Consider the following 17,498-nt stretch of genomic DNA (forward strand, 5'->3'; position numbering starts at 1 on the left):
TTATAGGTCACCCTGCTGAAGCATCTTCCTGTACAACGGAGTATTCATGAGGTCTTTCTTCCCAGGCTCACCACAGGGCTGACTACAAGGCTTCACTCTGGGTTCCTTAGCACTTAGGTCTTTCTGATCTGTTATCTCAGGACCAGCTCCACTCATCTCACACCCCAGTCCCTCTGGAGATCAGAAGACCCTAACTCACCCCAGGCATATAACCCTCCCCGCAGATAGAGTCCCTGGTTCTGGTCAGGACGCCCTGATACAATCCCATCACGACAGCTTGTGCTCTCCCTGAACCCCTTTCCCAGGCAGGAACAGCAGGTCCTTAGGAAGCTTATGCCATCGACCTAGGTAGCCTTTCTCCGTGCCCCCTCCTCCTTCTTTTTCTTCTTCTTCTCCTCCTCCTCCTCCTCTTCTTTTTTAAGTTTTTTAAGACAGGGTTTCTCTGTGTAACAGCCCTGGCTGTCCTTGAACTAGCTCTTGTACACCAGGCTGGCCTCAGACTCACAAAGACCTGCCTGCCTCTGCCTCCCAAGTGCTGGGAAAAACCCTGTCTTGAAAAACGAGAGAGAGAGAGAGAGAGAGAGAGAGAGAGAGAGAGAGAGAGAGAGAGAGAGAGAGAGAGCCATGCGATGGTGCCTCACATCTTTAATCCCAGCACTCAGGAGACAGGCAGAGGGATTTCTGTGAGTTCAAGGTTGGATCTCACATCTTTAATCCCAGCACTAGGCGGGTGGGAAGTGTTCTGGCTGGGCAGAGAGAGGACTACAAGGCAGGAGGAGACAGGAGCTCAGATGCAGTCCAAGGACTTGTAGTGTACGATGGCCCCTTTGGTCTGAGGGAGAGCGAAGAACTAGTGGCTGGCTGTGGGGCTTCTCTGACTCAATAGCTGACTCCAGGTTTTTATTATTAAGACCAATTAGAACTCACACTACAAGGTGGTCCCTGTGCTGCTAGTTTTAAGTTAACTTGACATAAGCTAGAGCCATCTGAGAGAAGGGAACTTCAATGGAGAAAATCCCTCCATAAGATCAGGCTGTAGGCCATTTTTTATTATATATAATTTCTATTTTTTGTGTGTGACTGTTTTACCTGCAAGCATGCCTGTGCACCAGATGTATTCCCCCAATATCTGCAGAGTCCAGAAAACATGTGATCCCCTAGAACTGGAGTTACAGTTGTGAACTGCCATGTTGGTGCTGGGAATTGAACCTGCGTCCTCTGGAAGAGCAGCCAGTGCTTTAAGCCACTAAGCCATCTCTCCAGCCTGGGGATTTTCTTTTCAAGACAGGGTTTCTGTGTAACAGCCCTGGCTGTCCTGGAGCTTGTTTTAATGACCCCCCTGCCTGGCCTCCTGCATGCTGGGGTTAAAGGCGGGTGCCGCTGCACCCAGTGGAAATTTCTTAGTGACTGATCTGGGAGGGTCTAGGCCATTGTGGGGCGGTGGTCCTGGGTTCTATGAGAAAGCAGGCTGAGGAAACCAGGATGCAAGCCAGGAAGCAGTACTCTCCCATGGCCTCCAGGTTCCCCGTCTGAGTTCTTGCCTTTGCTTTTCCAGTAGACTGTGGCATGGAATATGTTAACCACATAAAAACCCTTTCCTCCTGACGTTGCTTTTCGGTTGTGATGTTTCTTCACAGCGATAGTAACCCTAAGACAGTCTCTCACCCTGCCTGGGGGCGTTGATACTTCTGGCCAGTAAGCCTCAGAGGGCAGTTCAACTTCAGCAAGGAGAGATTGGCTCTCTGCCATCAGTGACGTGAGTGTTCAGGCCCAGCAAGGTGTAGGAGATCCCACTGATCCCGTGCTCCACTGCCACTCCTCCCTGCTCCTCCTCCCGGCCTCTGTTCCCGCCTCCCCCGCCCTACACCCCATTGCAGATATAAAGCCCCGTCCGGTTCACAGACTTCAGCCACATTTCCCCTGCTCCTGCGCACAGCACAGATCCATGGCCCAGTGTGGGACGTCGGTGGCCGCCGCCACCCTGGCGCTGCTCTTGCTGCTCCTGCCGCCAAACCTTGCGTGGTACAAGCCTGCGGCGGGACCCCAGCACTACTCGGTGGGCCGCGCCGCGGGGCTGCTGTCCAACTTCCACAAGTTCCCGTCCCAGCGACGCTCCGAGTCCCCAGCACTCCCTGCCGGAATTGGACCCCTACGCTTGGAGATGCGCTCTAGCCTAAGGAGCCTTGTGAGTGCAAGGGGGTGGTGGGTGGCGGGAGCCGGTGGGGCACGAGCGGGACCTCAGCCTCCACCGCCCACCCAGGCCCTGTGTGTCAAAGAGGTGACCCCGAACCTGCAGAGCTGCCGGCGGCAATTCAACAGCCCAGGGACTTTGCAGTGTAAAGCGGACGTCTTCTTATCGCTGCAGGAGGCTGAATGCCAACAGCCTGAGCCCTGAACCCCCCATGTCCAGCCTTGCTTGAAGCAGCGCAGGCCGTCATGTGGGTTGGCGCCCGTGACCCCCAACTCCTACCATGCTCCACAGCAAATGGCTAAATTAATAAAGAAGCAAAGCGTGTCTGCTGAGGGTTGCTGGAGGAGGTGACTAGTGCTCCTGGGAGTGGGTGATGACGGAGCAGGCCCTCGGCCCTGCTAGGCTTCCCTATAGCATCCCCTTCCCTGGCCAGGCTGGGTCTTTCCCTCTTCCACAGAGCAAGAACCGGTATAGAGGCTCCCCAACCCCACAGTCTGCACAGGTGACACCCCTACGTAAGTAGTAGGCACTGGGCATAGAGAGTTCCTAGTAGGGCATCTGAAACAGTCCCACCCATGCTGCCCCTCGTCAGAGAATTGCCCTTAGCAGTCCAGGTTCCTAGGTTCTTTCCGGAAGTCCTGCTTTGTGTCTTGCCTCACCCTAGGCGACCCTGATGCTTCTGGGATTCCTACTGCCCCCACCCCTAACCTTGTCTGACTCCCACCTTTTAAAGTCCCTCCCCAAAGACCTTGAAGCACTAAGTACTTAGCTACTGTATGTTCAACAAATCAGGACCAGAAGTGAGGTGCACTGATCCAGAGTAAGGCTCTAACGGCACGGGAGCCCTTAGACCCACCCCTCACATATTCTGGGCGCTGGCCACAAAGCCAAGTGGGCAGCTGGCTTGAGTCCTGCCTTCCCTCCCGCCCAAGGCAAACACCCCCAGGTGCCAGCTCAGTAGTTGAGCGAGCTCTGGTCTGGGAGCCCCTGAGCCTGCTGTTGAGGGTGTCTTCCTCTCCGTGGTGCCTCGCCCAGAGGCCATGGGTGGCACAGAGCATGCCTGCCAGTGCAGTGTTCCTCTGGAGACCAGCACACTCGGTGGCTTCCTTGACCTGAGACTGTGCAGGGTATTCCACAGCCCAGGGTTCTAGCGTGGGCACCACCCCCGTTCCTAGCAGGCAGGGCTGAGCACTGTACCTCTGAGCACTGTACGGGCTGGAGGTAGGTATGCCCCTCCTCCAGATCCTGACCCCAGGTCTCATATGCTCACAAAGGCTCTCCTGCTTCCAAGGGAAGAGAGAGGGCAGATCTACCTGCTTCAGTAGGTGCAGAGACCAGGCGTGGGATAAGAGGACCAGCAGCATCCTTGTTTGGGAGAAGCCAGGACTTCAGCACTGAGTCAGCCTCCCCTACAGTCAACCACCAAGAGGCAGCTGTAGGAGCCTCAGCAACTGCTGGGCTCCAAGCAGACCTGGTAGTGTGCCAAGATCCTGGGTCTACAGAAGAGCCAGGGCAGGTACACAGGCTGCCCAGCTTCCTGGCCTGGCCCGTTCTCCCTTCTCTAAAAGAATCCCTGCTGTGGACGGGTTTCCTGCGTCTTCCTGGGGCCAGCGCTGGGCGCTCCCGCTAGGCTTTATTCAGGGAGCCAAAGAAATTTACATCGGCCACTGAGGTACAAAATGAGGACCATGGAGTCTGTGCAGAGAACAGTCAAGCTGGCCCAGCCGTCAGGGAAGTACATCTTCTGGGAATCAGGGATGGGGTGCTAGAACGTGCCCCAAAGTAGAGGGTGACCACTTGCAGGGTGACCCGGGACAAGAGGTCCCCAAAGTCATCCCCCTCTGTACCTCTCATCAAAGCTGGGCTGGCAGATTGCAGCTTCCAGTCAGGCAGGAGGGGCGTCCCCAGCCAAGACTGGGGCAGTGGCAGTCGGAACTGTGGACGCTAAGGACACACAGCAACACTCCTCCAGTCTCCTGTCCGTTGGGCTGCTTCACTGTGCTGGCCACCCTCTCTGGGCAGCTCAGTGCAAAGGACTGAGCCTGTGGCAAGGTGGGCGGTGGGTGCCTCACAGGCGGTAGAACAGCACCCTCCAGCAAGGCCAGCTTCCTTTGGAATTATGTGAGCTGACACCAGGACACAGAAGCAGAGCAGGGTAGGGAGAGAAGAGATGGGCACAGAGCAAGGGCGTGAGTGACATCCTCCAGGTCAGAAGTCAGTCAGTCTCCCCTGCAGGCTGTGCCTCCTGCTGCCTCCTGGCCTCCAGAAAGGCCAATTCCTTGGCTTCCTTCTTCTGATTCCGTGCTTCGTACTCCAACCTGCAGCCAGACAGGCATCATCAACCTCCAATGCCAGCGCCCAGGGCCGCCCCACTGGAGAGGGCGGGGCCACACCTGTTCTTGATGATCCTCTGCACAATCAGGTCTGTGGTGAGGTCGCTGCCACTGTCGATCTGACGGAAGATTCCTCTTCTCTTGGGCTCCTGAAGGCCTCAGTGCAAAGAGAGGAGGGTGGTGAGAATCCTCCTGACCACAAAGACACCCCCAGGTGCCCCTCTACACACAAGAGACCAAAACCAGAAAGGACGGTTGTTCCCACTTCCCAGAGGCAACTCAGACCAGGCCAACCCACCTGGTAGGGGTCAGAGCCATCCCTGTCCGGCACAATTTCTGTCTTCCCATGGCATACTAGGTCCACCTACAAGGGGAAGGAAGGGTCAGGAGGCCTCCTCAGAGAAGCTCTGCCACCACTGACAACCACCCAGGGTTAGCCCAGACCTAGGAAAGCTGGCCCTGGCTGACCCAGGAGGTCAGCTAGAGAGAAGCCTCACCTTGAAGTGACTCAGGAGCTCCGCTGTGACCGAGTACGGTGCCCCAATCACCACTTCTGAAACATACTGCAGAGACACAGCCGGGAAAGCAACACACTCAGTTCTCGTGTCTGGCAAGCCAGGGCTACAGGGTGGCAGAGAAGGCCCAGGGAGCCAGCTGGGACAGGGCAACATAGCAGGGCCAGCGGGCGAAGGGAATCCTCAGACTCCTCAGGAGGGGACAGAACTGCACCCATGGGGCCCAGCCACCCGCCACCCGCCTCACTACGGCTCAGGGAAGTACTGCTTCCAGCCCACTCACCCGGCAGGCCAGCACGCTCAGAGTCCGCTCATGCAGGTTCATGATGGGGTAGTTCTTGCCCTTGTATCGGTTTACTTCCTAGGGCCAGGAGGTTGGCTCAGCTAAGGAATGGTGCCCTCCCACCCAGCTGGCCTTCCTGGGCAGAAGCTGGAAGAGGCACCCCTCTCACGGGAACCCTAGGCAGGGCTGTCTGGGACTCCAAAAGAGATCCATGCCTGCCTTGACTAGACACCTGGAGCCTCACTCCTTTAGAGGCCACCTGTGCCTACCACTGACCCCAGCGAAGACCTGTGAGGGACCCCATGACCCATCAGCGCATGGGGTACTGAGAAGTGAACAGGCAGAAAGGCGGAGACCTGGTCAAAGTGCAGGCCGGCGATGATGTAGGGCCTCTTGGCCAGCTTGTGCACCTCCTCCAGGAAGTCCACGTGCCCGATGTCTACATCCAGATTAAGAAGCGGTAACGAGCTGTACATGGTGTTTTCCTGCATACCCAGCACTTGCGTGGTGGAGGCAGGAGCATTGCAAGCTCTAGGTCAGCCTGGACTACACAGGAAAATTCTGTCTCCAAACAGCGAGACCTGGGGCTATAGCTCAGCAGTGGTCACGTGTCTCAGATACAGAGCCCTGAGTTCCATCCCCAACCCAAGGGGTGAGGGGCGGCAGTAAGGTGCTAGCAAGGCAGGGCTCTCTCCTGTCCTCAACAGCGTAGACCCAAGGGACTTTTTGCCATTTTCCCTGATGAGGGCTGTACCCGCTACAACCCAGCTCAACCCTGGGGCCTTGAGTCTACGGGTTTCACTCTGTGGCATGACTGTGGGGCACAGAGGCCCTGAGAGGATACGGAACAGGTCAAAGGCACCGGCCACGTAGATGACTGTCTCCCCAGGCTGGGGCTCCTTCCCAGAAGCAAACTGGATGATCTTCTGGGATGTCTGCAGAAACTGGGACACCCCTGTCCAGGGACTCTGCCCCCCAGGGCACTATTAGCCAAGAGAAGGAACTAGTTAGTGCCAGAGGCCTCTATGTGTGCCCCTCTCCCGGCACCCCCACCCTCAGGGCCACTCTTCGGAGCCCAGGGCTTCCTGTGCCCATCATAGGAGTGGGTGTTGGGCGCATGTGCAGAGAGCATTAGAGGCTGGACTCCCCCCAACCCCAGCCTGCGAATGACCCAGCAGCACAGCCGGGGGCTATGTCCAGGCAGGCACTTGGGGCAGGGGCAAGGACACACCATGGTAAGGTCAAGCAGGACCACTGAAGCTAGCAGGACTGTGGCTCCACCCGGTGGCCACAGAAGATACTGCAGTCAACACCAGCTCTGCCTGGCAACACACCACCAGGAGCAGGCGCAGAGCCCAGTGGCCAGCAGTCACAGCCCTCTGAGGGACCCGGCACCCTGAGGCCACCATCTGGTCACCTGGGAGGAGACTTCTGAGGAAAGTGTGTCCCCGGCAGGTGTCGGGTGAGGGGGCTACAAAGGGAGAGAGGGCCAGGCCATTTGGTTAGATGCCACCTGTAGGTGGGCAGTTCTTGCTCCTCCTCCAAGAAGTGGCTGCTGGGACTGGCCACCTCTTGCCTGTCCTCCCTCCCAGAATCCAGTAGCTGGCCAAGCCTGGTGGTCAGTACCTGGCCAGCACTGGGAAGGAGAGGGAGGAGGGCAGACGGTGAAGCCCTGGGTGAACCTTTCCCCGTGGGAAGCCTACAGTGGGAGGCTGGGGAGCGCTGGTGGTGTCTCTATTTCCAGAGCAGCTTCGCAGCCGGCTGGACTCACCTTGCCAAAGCTGTCAGCATATTCCCGGTACTCGGAGGACATCTCCTGCACACAAGGGCAAGAGGCTAAGGGACCTCGCCCTCCATAGCCCCAGAGCCCAAGGACGGGATGGTCAGGGAGAGCACAGGCTGGACCCGAGGGTGGCTAGGAGGTGCCCCGCCCTCCCTGTTTGTCCCAGACCCCATTCCTCCAGACTCACCTGACTGCTGTGGTGGGCCTTGGTCACCAGCAGCATGCGGCCCACGAGGTCTGTGGTGGACACACCCTGCGTGCGTTTGCACTCTCTGGGGCAGAGGTAAGGTGGAGGTTTTCATCCCAGACACTGCTGAGGCTCTGCTATAGGCGGAACCCACCTGAGGGACATGACCCTAACCCAGTCCCCCAACATAAAACCAGACTGGGGCAGAGCAACAGGCTCGATCAGTGACAGAAGCAGAGGGTTCATTCAACTATTCAACTGTACAATGTGGCACCCGGGAGTAAGCAGGCCACATTTGGGACACACAGCTCTGGTTCCCATTTTGACATCGTACCCTCTGGCCTCTCTTAGACCCAGGGCCCTATTCCCTGCTCTATTCCAGGCTGCTTTGTCTTCTGTAGAAACCACTGGCCACAGCTGGCTCTTTAAATTATAGTTAATTAAAATAAAAGGCCAGTTCTCCAGGGGCACCTGTGACACTACTGAGTTCATGGATGCCCTACCCACAGTGCTGATCAAGAATGCTGCCCTAGGGGGGCTGGAGAGATGGCTCAGTGGTTAAGAGCATTGCCTGCTCTTCCAAAGGTTCTAAGTTCAATTCCCAGCAACCACATGGCGGCTCACAACCATCTGTAATGAGGTCTGGTGCCCTCTTCTGGCCTGCAGACATACAGACAGAATATTGTATACATAATAAATATTTTATAAAAAAGAATGCTGCCCTAGGACTGGCCACACAAAGGTTACCCACAAGCAATTCCTTCCTACATCCAGTCCTGACTGTGGGCCCAAATGCCTTGCCAGCTGCCTCAGAGCAGCAATGAGAGCTAGGAAGGGATGCACTTGAGCACCACTGGACCTACCTGTACCTCCCAGCCTGCTTCACCTCCTCATAGGTGTCTCGGCCATCTACCGTCAACGTGATGTCATCTAGGGGTAATACGCACACACAAAAGGATTCTGTTGTTGTTTGTGACAGAGAGGATCTTGCTGTGTCGTCCAGGCTGACCTGGAACTTTTTATTTCTTGAGACAAGGTCTCTGTGCAGCCCTGGCTGTTCTGGAACGTGCTGTGTAGACCCGGCAACTCAGAGGTCCGCCTACTTCCGCCTCCAGAGTGCTGGAGTTAATGGCTTATGCCACCATCGCCGGGTGACCTGGAGCGTTTAATGCCCCTGCTTCTGTCTCCCCATCACTAGGATCATGTGCATGCACCATCACACTGGGCTCAGAGCTCGGGGCACCCTTGGGACCAGAGTGACCCTTTCATTTGTGCCAGTGCTCCCGGGGAATGAATGGGCCCAGAGCTTTCTGTCTGCATGGGTTGAGGAGCCCTCTACCCCTGAGACCCTGTCAGCTGTCAACTATCTGACAGAGTCCAGCCCCCATCTCCAGGCCCCGCCCACTCACTGCCGTGAACACAGAAGTCACAGTTGAACTTGTCCAGTGTCTCCAGGGTGGTGACATAGGGAGCGGCGGGCACCACTTCATCCACCCACTTGATGGCCTGTACCATCTTGTACCTCTCCTCCTGGGTAAACACGGGGGGGCCCTTATGCTTGGCAATCTCCTCTAGGGACAGAGAAAAGAAAAAGGACAAAAGGAGACAAATGATGGCCGTCTCCAGGGCCAGTCCTTAGGAGCCTCTACCGCAAAGCAAAGTGGGAAGTAACCACACGAGTCTCCCAGCCGCAGCCCACAAGGCAGGACCCCATGTAGCCAGCATGTGTGCCCAGGTTAGTAAGGATACCCTTTAACCAAGTCTGTTCTCAGGAATCAGGGTAGGGTGGACAATACGGCTGGAGATGCCCCGTCCAGTGTAGCCACAGTTCTCTACTGCTGGGACCAGACTGGATTACTTACTAAACTCTTAGCCACTGCTGTGCTCTGGGGAAGGATGCAGGATTTGTTCCCCCGCCCCCGCCCCTGCAAGCTCCGGTGGTTGGAGTAGGTCCCAGGCACGGCAGCCCACACCTTACCATCGGTATGCACACCCACGATGAGGTAGTCCCCCATGGCCCGTGCCTGGCGCAGCTGATTCGAGTGACCATAATGTACCATGTCATAGCTGTGAGGGCAGACAGGGCGGGTGGTCAGGTCTTATACTGATCTCGGCTGGACACTGGGGGTCTTGTGCAGGACCGCAGCTTTGCTCCTTTGGAAGCCCCCTGGGAGGGCAACTAAGCCAAACCCCTGGATTTGGGGCTTACAGAGCCAAAGTCGGTTCTCAGTTGTCCACACCCTAGATACCGGACTTAGGGAACGGTCTCAGTCAGTGACAGGTCAGTTCAGGTAAGATCCAGAGAGCTGGTGGGTGACACCCACAGCTCACAAAATAGAACTTGTCCAGGACTTAAACGTGGGACCTTCTGCACCCTAAGCAAGACTCAGCCCCAGATCAACAAGCCACACTCAAGTTTTGAAATAAGTCCTGAGTTAGGAGCAGACTCCATTCTACCCTCAGACAGGCCAGCCCCATCCACGTGGCCTGACTTAACTCTGAAAGAAGTTAAGAACCATCACCTGGTTCTGGAGTCTTTATCCTCAAATCTAGGTCTTCTGGCTGTGACTACACTGTCAAGGTCAAAGCTACCCAGAACCCAGCAACATGCTGGGCACTGAGGGTACCAGTGTGCACTGGGGCCACCTGTATTCTTCTCCATGGGCCAGTGCTGGGTCACAATTTCTACTCAGCTTCCTCCAGAACCCCAGCGGGGTGTCATCGGGTGACCCGAGCAGCCCAGGATAGCCGCTACAGTTCACAGAATGGAGGCAGGAAAACAAGACAACCCTAGCAGGCTCAGGCACCACGGTAAACTCTGGGCCAGCCTTTGTGCCCACTAGACAGGTAGGGCAAAGTTGGAGGTCAGAGTCTGCGTCTGGGATTAGGGCACAGTGTTGTGGCTGAGCCAAGGTCATAGTCCACTGACACGAAGTCAAAGCCACTGCTGGTGACTCGGGTGCAGAAGGGCGGGAGGGGCAGAAGTTGTAGCTCACTTGCCTAGCTTGTACCAGGCTATGGATGCATCCTCAGGACCACCAAACCAAAGCAAACGAGAAATGCACCAAGTACAGTCTACTCCCCGACCGAATCCCCTGGGGAGCCCTAGTGACCATTCTGCATCCCTTCTCATCCACCCGGGTTAGGCACGACGGAGGGCTGGGGGCAGTCAGTTACAGAAAGGCCAACATCTCTTCTGCTTGTTGACAGTTCCACGACTTTTCTTAGAGCGAGGCAGCGTCACAGGCTGACTCGCCTGAGAGCCCATGGCCTTCCAACCCCGGGAACCTGGGTCAGAACCACTGCGGTCGGACGGCCGCATTTCCGGTCTCCGGGGAGAGCGCTGCCCGGTGCACCGGCACGCAACACTTCCGAGTGGCCGGGGGCCGGAGTGCCTCGTGCAGCCTCGGAAGACTCGGGATCCGCCAACGGCCGGTGCGTGACCCCGCGGCGGCCTCCCACCCCTCGCCGCCGCCGCACTCACCAGCCGTCGCACCACACCCGCACGGCGCGCTGGCCCGCCGGGACCCTCCGCCCGGCAGCGCCGACCTCCCCGTGCCCGTTCCGGATCATGGCACCGCAAGCCCCCGTACGACCGGGGCGCTCCCGCGGCTCGCAGGACTCTGGCCCCGCCCCCAACGCTTGCGCGTGCTCACGCGGGTCTCACCCGCCTGCCGCGGCCAATTGCGAGCGCGACTCCCGGCCCCGCCCCCGGCCGGGCCCCTCCCCCAATGGCCAACATTGGCGGCCAATGGTGTGCGTCGCAGGTCCTAGTCCAAGCAGGGTCAACTCCCAGGGAGTGTCCTGTAGAAATCCCTCCGGCCCTGTGTCCAAAGGGAGCAGGCTAGTACGGCAGGCTAGCCCCCACGCCTTGAGCATTCCTAGGGACTGGATTATTTACTTGTGGTTTTTTTTTTTTTTTTATACAAGGTTTTTCCATGTTTAACAGCCCTGGCTGTCCTGGGTTAGTAGCTCTGTAGATCAGGCTGGCCTCTAACTCACAGAGATCCGCCTGCCTCTGCCTCCCCAAGTGCTGGGATTAAAGGTGGGCACCGCCCCCCCACTCAAGTGGAGCTGAGATTTTCATAAGCACTGCGTAGCTGGCCCTCAGGTATTTTCAAATGCTCCACTGTACATGCAGCAGTCATTGGGACACCAAGGCAGTAGAGAGATGTTTATTAAGACTTGCTCAGACTGGGGGCTTGGACCCGCCCCTATGCCACATACCCAACACAGAAAAAGGTTTCTATAAAGTGAACACACTTTAGTCTAAGTAGTAGAAATAGTGAGGCCCTGAGACTAGCCTGGAGTGAGGTAAGGCAGTGGGGGGCTCCTCTGCTGGCCAGGCCGGAAAAACGAAGAAAGGCCTTGCTGCCACCTTTGAAGAGGGTGAAGGAAGGAAAGTGTCCTTGAAAGTCAAGCCCCTGTGGGTGCAATCACAAGGACAAATGGCTAAAGAAACGTCACCGTGAACTGTCACCCCCAAGAGTTCTTCCCACTGGATCCTGTGGGGGCGCTGCAGCCTTCACGGTGACAGAGGCCCCTGAACAAGCGTCCGCGCCGTCTACAAAGTGCCCATGGTTCTCTGTCGACACCTGGCTATGCAGCTTTCTTTCTCTTCGCACGCTTGGCACAGCCCCTGCCAAACCAGCCTCCTAGAATGGGGGGAGCTGGGCTAAGCGGGGCACTCTGGTCCCCAGGTGGGGCGTCTTCTCGGCTCCTGCTCAGCGACTTCCGGCTGTGGCTGCCTTCTTCGCCAGCACGGAGGGGAGTGGCCAAGGAGAAAATGGGGTCTTGCCACCTGACGGGAGGAAAAGCAGCATCAGGCAGGTCTGAGCCCCTCTCGGTCACAACCCTCCCGGGCACGGGAAAGCTGTCTGAGGCCAACTGTCTCAACGGTGGGTGGGCTTTGGCTAGTAGCAGCCTCGGTGTCACCAAGCTACAGAAGAGCTTCAAGGGATAATCTCCTTGGGTGGCAACTCCAAGGCCAGCAACAGCCCTGGCTGGCCTCTTTAGTGTTTCATCCACTCCTAGTGGGCTCGGCACACACAGGAGGGGCAGTGCTAGCTGCAGGGCGGCTCCATCACCAAGGATAAGTTGTTAGCAACTCTGGGCCCCACCTTTCACTTGTATGGATGGGGGCAGGTGGACCAGACCCTTTTCCCCTTCCCAGACGGTATGACAGGGATGGGAGGGAAGGCCAGCTGACCAGGGAGGCATGGCCTACAGACTACACCATGAAGAAATCATGTTTCTGACTGAGATGCAGAACCACATATTATAAACATAAGATACAGATAAGCACTGATTAAAAAAAAATGAGCTAAGTTAATGTTTAAAAAAAAATCCGAAAAACAAACCAACAATAACAACAAAAAACAATACAGCACAGGAGAGGCCCACGTCACAGAACACACCACAAACATAACATACAAGAATTGCCAGGCCCAGAGGTGAAGGGATCCTTAATTTCTTGAACCCTTTGATTAAAAGAAGTTACTGATTTCCCCTCTAAGACCCTGAAAATTCACAGAGAAAGAAAGTGTAAACTTTTCACTCAATACACACCAAGTCTAAAATAGCACACATTCTGCATCAAGGCAATTTGATTACGCTTTCCCCAAACATCCCAAAACCAAGGACACAGATTCTGTCTGACCGGAGTCGCGCCATGCTCACCCGCACAGGTGCACCCAGGCTCCAGGGATCTACACGATGGCAGGCCCCCCTCTCCTCACAGAGATTCGAGGCGCCATACCAGTCAGGGTGGAAGGGTGTGCACAGGTGGTGGAGCCTCGCCTCCGCCAGTCCCTCTGGAGGCTCACAGAAGACAGACACAACCCGTCACACGGAAGGGCAGGAACGGGGCCCTGCTGCACCCACTCACCGGTCGTAGACAGGGATCTCCAGGCCCAATTCATCCATGAGGAGCTGCATGACATCATCGCATTTCCCATGAAGCTTCAAAGCAGCCCAGTCGTCCTTCGGGGTCCACTGAAGACAAGAAAGGCAGACAAGAGTGACCTCCCGTCCTCTGCTTCCCCTGCGGCTGCAGCCCTCTCCAGGAACACGGACCTGCACAAGGCTCCCAGGACACGCTGATGCACATCTCCCTGGCCCTTCTGAGCTAAGACTCGGGTATGAGGACGCGCTAAGCACCCATGTTACCTGCAAGTTCACAATGTAGAGTTTGGGCCGCCGGCTAGGAGGCTTCGTCATGCACCAGAGGCGGGGATACTTCTTGAGTACCTGCCGGGATGGACAGATGTAATGCAGTAAGAGATGATGATTAAGACGGCGAATCTAAAGCTCGCTAAATAGTGCTGGGCGGGCAGGCCCGGAACACACTCAACCTGCGATGAGTTCACGGTACTGCCAGCACGCACCTTCAAGCTGGACCCTAAACACAGGATCGTGTCTGCTTTGCTGGCAGCCTCGGTCGCTGCCTCCCAGTTCAGAGGCTGCCCCAATGTCCCCCTCTCCCCAAAGTGCACAATGGTGTCCCGGAGCTGAGTCCCACACTTATGGCAGGACCGGCCAGTCTGGTGTCGGTGAAGGGCGGTTCTCTCCGTCACATCGAACACTCGTACATACTCCCTGTTAGGGATGCAGGAGGTGCAGACCTGGGGACGAAAGGGCACGGTAAGTGAGATCTGTCCCTCACCCAGGCCCTGTGTCCCTCTGGTACTGCTCACTTCAATATACATATTCCCGTGGAGCTCGGAGATGGCAGAGCGTGGCAGCCCGCTGCGCAGGTGGAGTCCATCACAGTTCTGAGACACCACGTGCTGCACCTGGGAAGCAGAACAGGAGGTAGTCAGGAGGGGATGGAGGAGGCACCCCGCAGCAGGGAGATTCTCCTGAGCCCAGTCTGGCCAAGGGAAGGCCCCGTGGTGGGAAAGAGCCATGTTCTCCCTGACTAGCTCTGATACACTGGGAGCATCCAGGAGAGCAAGCCTCTGTACTACTCCTTCAAGTTAGGGAGCAGCTCAGGGCATTGGACTAATACCCTCTCGGGTCATTCTCTTTCAGGTCCCCCAAGAGCCCAGGCAGATTCCTTCCCCTTCTTGCTCAGCAGCTCTCTGGAGGTTTCTGATAAACCTCCCCGATAGCCACGATGTTGTCTAAAGCGCCACTCACCCCAACCCAACCGAGACTGAATGGGAACCTGGGGACTAACAGTTCGGGACAGGGGTCAAACAGGAGCCTGAGCTGCTTGGGGCTGTTCACGGGGTCGACTGGGAGGTGACACAGCAGCTTCCCTCCTGGGCTCTTACCAGCTTCTGCTCATGCAAACGGGTGATGCACATGTGTGTGAGAGTGGGCTCCGCGTCGCTCAGGTCGGTGGCACTGTGGGGTACGGGAGAACAGAGGTGAGAGCTGCATCAGGCAGGTCGAGTACTCTCTAGGCAGGCGAGAAAGCTGGAAGATGCTCACCTCACACGCCTTCCTTTCTGAAGCAGTGTCCATACTCCATTAGGGCCCCGATAGTCCGGGATAGAAGCTGCCTGCACAGTTGGACCAAAAGATAAGTCTACTGAGAGGGAGTCACCCCAGGCACCACAGAACGTACTCCAGGTCTGTCAACAGACCAGTATCCGCTCCATCCACTGCTGACCTGTCTGGGCCAGTTCACCCTTCCAGACTCCTCAGGGTCCTTCCTGGTAGGATAGGTCACTTCCTGGTAGTGTCCACATCTACCTCAAACATTGAAGGGCTCACGGGTGTCCAAAGGAATAGGACTTAGTGTTCAAGTCATGTTCAGCAAAGAGTAAGCCCGGAGAGGAAGCACACCTCTGTCCAAATACTTATATCCTGGCCAAGTTTATAGACAAAACCTCCTGGATGAGATAAATGTCAGCTAACTTTCTATGGAAAAACAGAAAGCATTTAGGATCTAAGAGTCTTTGGATCCTAGCTGACGCAGCCCTGTGTCCTCACTGCTGCTTATGCTGGGGAGGTACCTGCCCTGACCAGGAATCCCAATACACGAAGGATGAGAAAGGACGAGAACGTTTTCAAGCTGCACGCAGCATTTAGTTATGGCCAGGTTGGAGGAGGCGATGATCGATATCACTGCTATAAAGTCGTAACTGGGCGGACCAGTGCAGGGCTGAGGGTCCCAGACGTCCGAGTAAGAGCAGCAAATGCTCCTTACATTACTACTGGGCCACTGCTGTCTGCTCCCCAACGCCACGATTCCCTGCAGAGTGCTACTCAGTGCCACGCCAAGAGCAGGGCTGCCCAAGGGCTCCCCGGCCTTGAGGATCGCATGCTTGACACTGTGCTCGTCTGTTTAAGACCGTGGCTGTTATCTTCTAACAAAGGCCTTCTTTACCGTATGTTTCTATACGTATTTAGATCTGTGCACTATGTGTGCCTGTGTACGTGACTCTCAATCGATCTCCACCTTATTCCTCCTGAACCCATTTGTTGAGGGGGGCACGCTAGTACCACGACACACAAGTGGAAGTCAGACAACAACCTGTAGCGGCCAGTTCTCTCCTCCACCACGCGGGTTCTGAGAGCCAAGCTCAAGCAATGAGCCATTTCACTACCCTTCCCGCTTCGCACTCCACGACAAGGTCTCTCACTGAACCCGGAGCTCATGGATTTGGCTGGGCTGGCTAGCCAGCAGGCTTCGGGAGTCTTCTTGGGTTGTCCTTCCAGGGCTGTGATTACAGGAGGTCTTCGAGCTCACACGGCAAGTGCTCCACGGAGGTGGAGGTTTCTCTCCAGACCACCTCGGGGATCTTGAGAACAGAAATCACCTTGGCTGACCCTATTCATGCCACAGGCCACACTCACCCTTGATCATATAAACATGTCAGTTCCGAGCCAAGAGTACGGCATTTCTCGTCTGTACCTGTTGTACTGTGAATCAATCTTTCTTCTTTTTTGTTTGTTTTGAGACAGGGTTTTGCTTCAATCTGTGAGCCAGGCTAGCCTCAAGCTTTTGGTTTTGTTCTTCCTCCTCTCCCAGGCTCCACCTCCTGAGTCCCTAGGTTAGAGGTCTGGGATATAACACTGGTTTTCTATTGTCTTTCTTAAGGAGTAGGAGACCAGGAGGAAGTCTAGGGCTCCAGTCTGTCCACATCATGGGGGCCAATCGTCTGTCTCCTTCACTTTAACGGAGAAGACACCAGCAGTCAGCTGGCTACTATGCCCTATTTAACTGGCTGTCAGAAGTCAAGTGTCCTCAAAGTCTTTCGCTTAGTTAAATTACTACTATTATTATAAATAATAATGACAATGCCATTTTTAAAACAAGGTATTGTTATTATTATTATTAATGACCATTTTTAAAACAAAATCTCTGCATAGCCCTAGCTGTCCTGAAACTCCCTAAGAGCACGTTGGCTTTGACCTTACAAAGATCCGCCTGCCTCCGGAGTGCTAGGGATTAAAGGAGTGTGCCACCACGCTCAGCTTGCCTTAGTTAAATCTTAAATCCAGAGTTGTTTTGGGTCCCTGAGAAAAGAGGACGCCTGGGAGCTGCTTCAGAGGTGACTGTATGAACTTGGGTAGTTACCCAACTCCAGCACTGCGCAGTCCAAGTTTGTGTCCCAGAAGGGGGCGCCCTACACCTGATCCAGCCCGCAGGCCCGTGCCTACCGTGCTGATCCCGGCGCCTGTATAGACCACCAAGTGTTTGGCATTCCGGACAGCTCCGGCCAGTTCCCGGACCTTCCTTCGCAGCTCCTCGGGGTCATCACACACCTGCGGGGATCCGGGCTGGTCATACGGATCACCGCCTGCAGCCCGCCACCTGCAGCCCGCCTCCCGCAGCCTGCAGCCCGCGACTCACCTCCTCCTGACGGCGCTTGAGGCCCTCACGCCGCCGGCTCCGACCCTGCAGCTCGGTCACCAGATCCTCGCTCTCGGCCAGCAGCCGGCCCTCCTCCGCGCTGCGCTCTGCAGCCGCCTTCCTCAGGATGCGTGACACCTGCGGACGGGCGAGAGGTGAGCGATTGCACGCGCGGGTCCGGCCGCGGACGCGACGGTAGCCTACCTGGCGGAGGCGCTCCCGCTGCTGCTCCTCCCGCAGCCTCCGGACACGCTCAGCTGCCTTGCGCTCCGAGCGGCTCAGACCGCCACCGGCTGCCATCGCTCCGTGGACTGCGCTTCCGGCTTCCGCCTCGCCCGGCAGCCGCAGAGACGCATGCGCACGCCCGGTGCACCACGCCCCTTCCGACTCGCCCTTCC

General features: G+C 56.5%; 3 protein-coding genes across 8 annotated transcripts; 1 reads left to right on the forward strand and 2 right to left on the reverse strand.

The window, feature by feature from the left end:
• Positions 1–638: 638 nt before the first annotated feature.
• Positions 639–3,420, forward strand: Npb (neuropeptide B). Its single transcript, XM_050140116.1, has 2 exons — positions 639–2,185; positions 2,261–3,420. The coding sequence occupies exons 1-2, from the start codon at positions 1,946–1,948 to the stop codon at positions 2,393–2,395; spliced, it is 375 nt and encodes a 124-aa protein (XP_049996073.1). The 5' UTR covers positions 639–1,945; the 3' UTR covers positions 2,396–3,420.
• Positions 3,421–3,942: 522 nt separating this feature from the next.
• On the reverse strand, positions 3,943–10,940 carry Pcyt2 (phosphate cytidylyltransferase 2, ethanolamine). 3 transcript variants are annotated; one of them, XM_050140112.1, is made up of 14 exons: positions 10,777–10,940; positions 9,271–9,359; positions 8,702–8,863; positions 8,156–8,222; positions 7,293–7,377; positions 7,094–7,138; positions 6,740–6,793; positions 6,167–6,305; positions 5,679–5,761; positions 5,323–5,400; positions 5,022–5,087; positions 4,823–4,888; positions 4,585–4,673; positions 3,943–4,509 (listed from the first exon to the last, which is right to left on the reverse strand). In XM_050140112.1, the coding sequence occupies exons 1-14, from the start codon at positions 10,863–10,865 to the stop codon at positions 4,407–4,409; spliced, it is 1,215 nt and encodes a 404-aa protein (XP_049996069.1). In that variant the 5' UTR covers positions 10,866–10,940; the 3' UTR covers positions 3,943–4,406. The 3 variants fall into 3 exon arrangements, with proteins under 3 accessions (XP_049996069.1, XP_049996070.1, XP_049996071.1); XM_050140113.1 differs by lacking the exon at positions 6,740–6,793; XM_050140114.1 differs by lacking the exon at positions 3,943–4,509 and having other exon boundaries at positions 4,610–4,681.
• Positions 10,941–11,451: 511 nt separating this feature from the next.
• Positions 11,452–17,473, reverse strand: Sirt7 (sirtuin 7). Of its 4 annotated transcripts, none has more exons than XM_050140184.1 (10): positions 17,305–17,458; positions 17,101–17,238; positions 16,908–17,012; positions 14,730–14,800; positions 14,570–14,642; positions 13,988–14,086; positions 13,679–13,915; positions 13,461–13,541; positions 13,180–13,286; positions 11,452–12,093 (listed from the first exon to the last, which is right to left on the reverse strand). In XM_050140184.1, exons 1-10 carry the CDS (start codon positions 17,398–17,400, stop codon positions 11,892–11,894), a joined length of 1,209 nt encoding a protein of 402 aa, XP_049996141.1. In that variant the 5' UTR covers positions 17,401–17,458; the 3' UTR covers positions 11,452–11,891. The 4 variants fall into 4 exon arrangements, 3 of the variants coding, with proteins under 3 accessions (XP_049996141.1, XP_049996139.1, XP_049996140.1); XM_050140183.1 differs by adding an exon at positions 12,726–12,811 and having other exon boundaries at positions 11,883–12,093; positions 13,679–14,086; positions 17,305–17,473; XM_050140182.1 differs by having other exon boundaries at positions 13,679–14,086; positions 17,305–17,463.
• Between the last annotated feature and the right edge of the window lie 25 nt (positions 17,474–17,498).

Source organism: Alexandromys fortis, unplaced genomic scaffold, assembly GCF_014885135.2.
Source record: "Alexandromys fortis isolate MF-2015 unplaced genomic scaffold, M_Fortis_MF-2015_v1.1 scaffold_39, whole genome shotgun sequence".
NCBI lineage: Eukaryota > Metazoa > Chordata > Mammalia > Rodentia > Cricetidae > Alexandromys > Alexandromys fortis.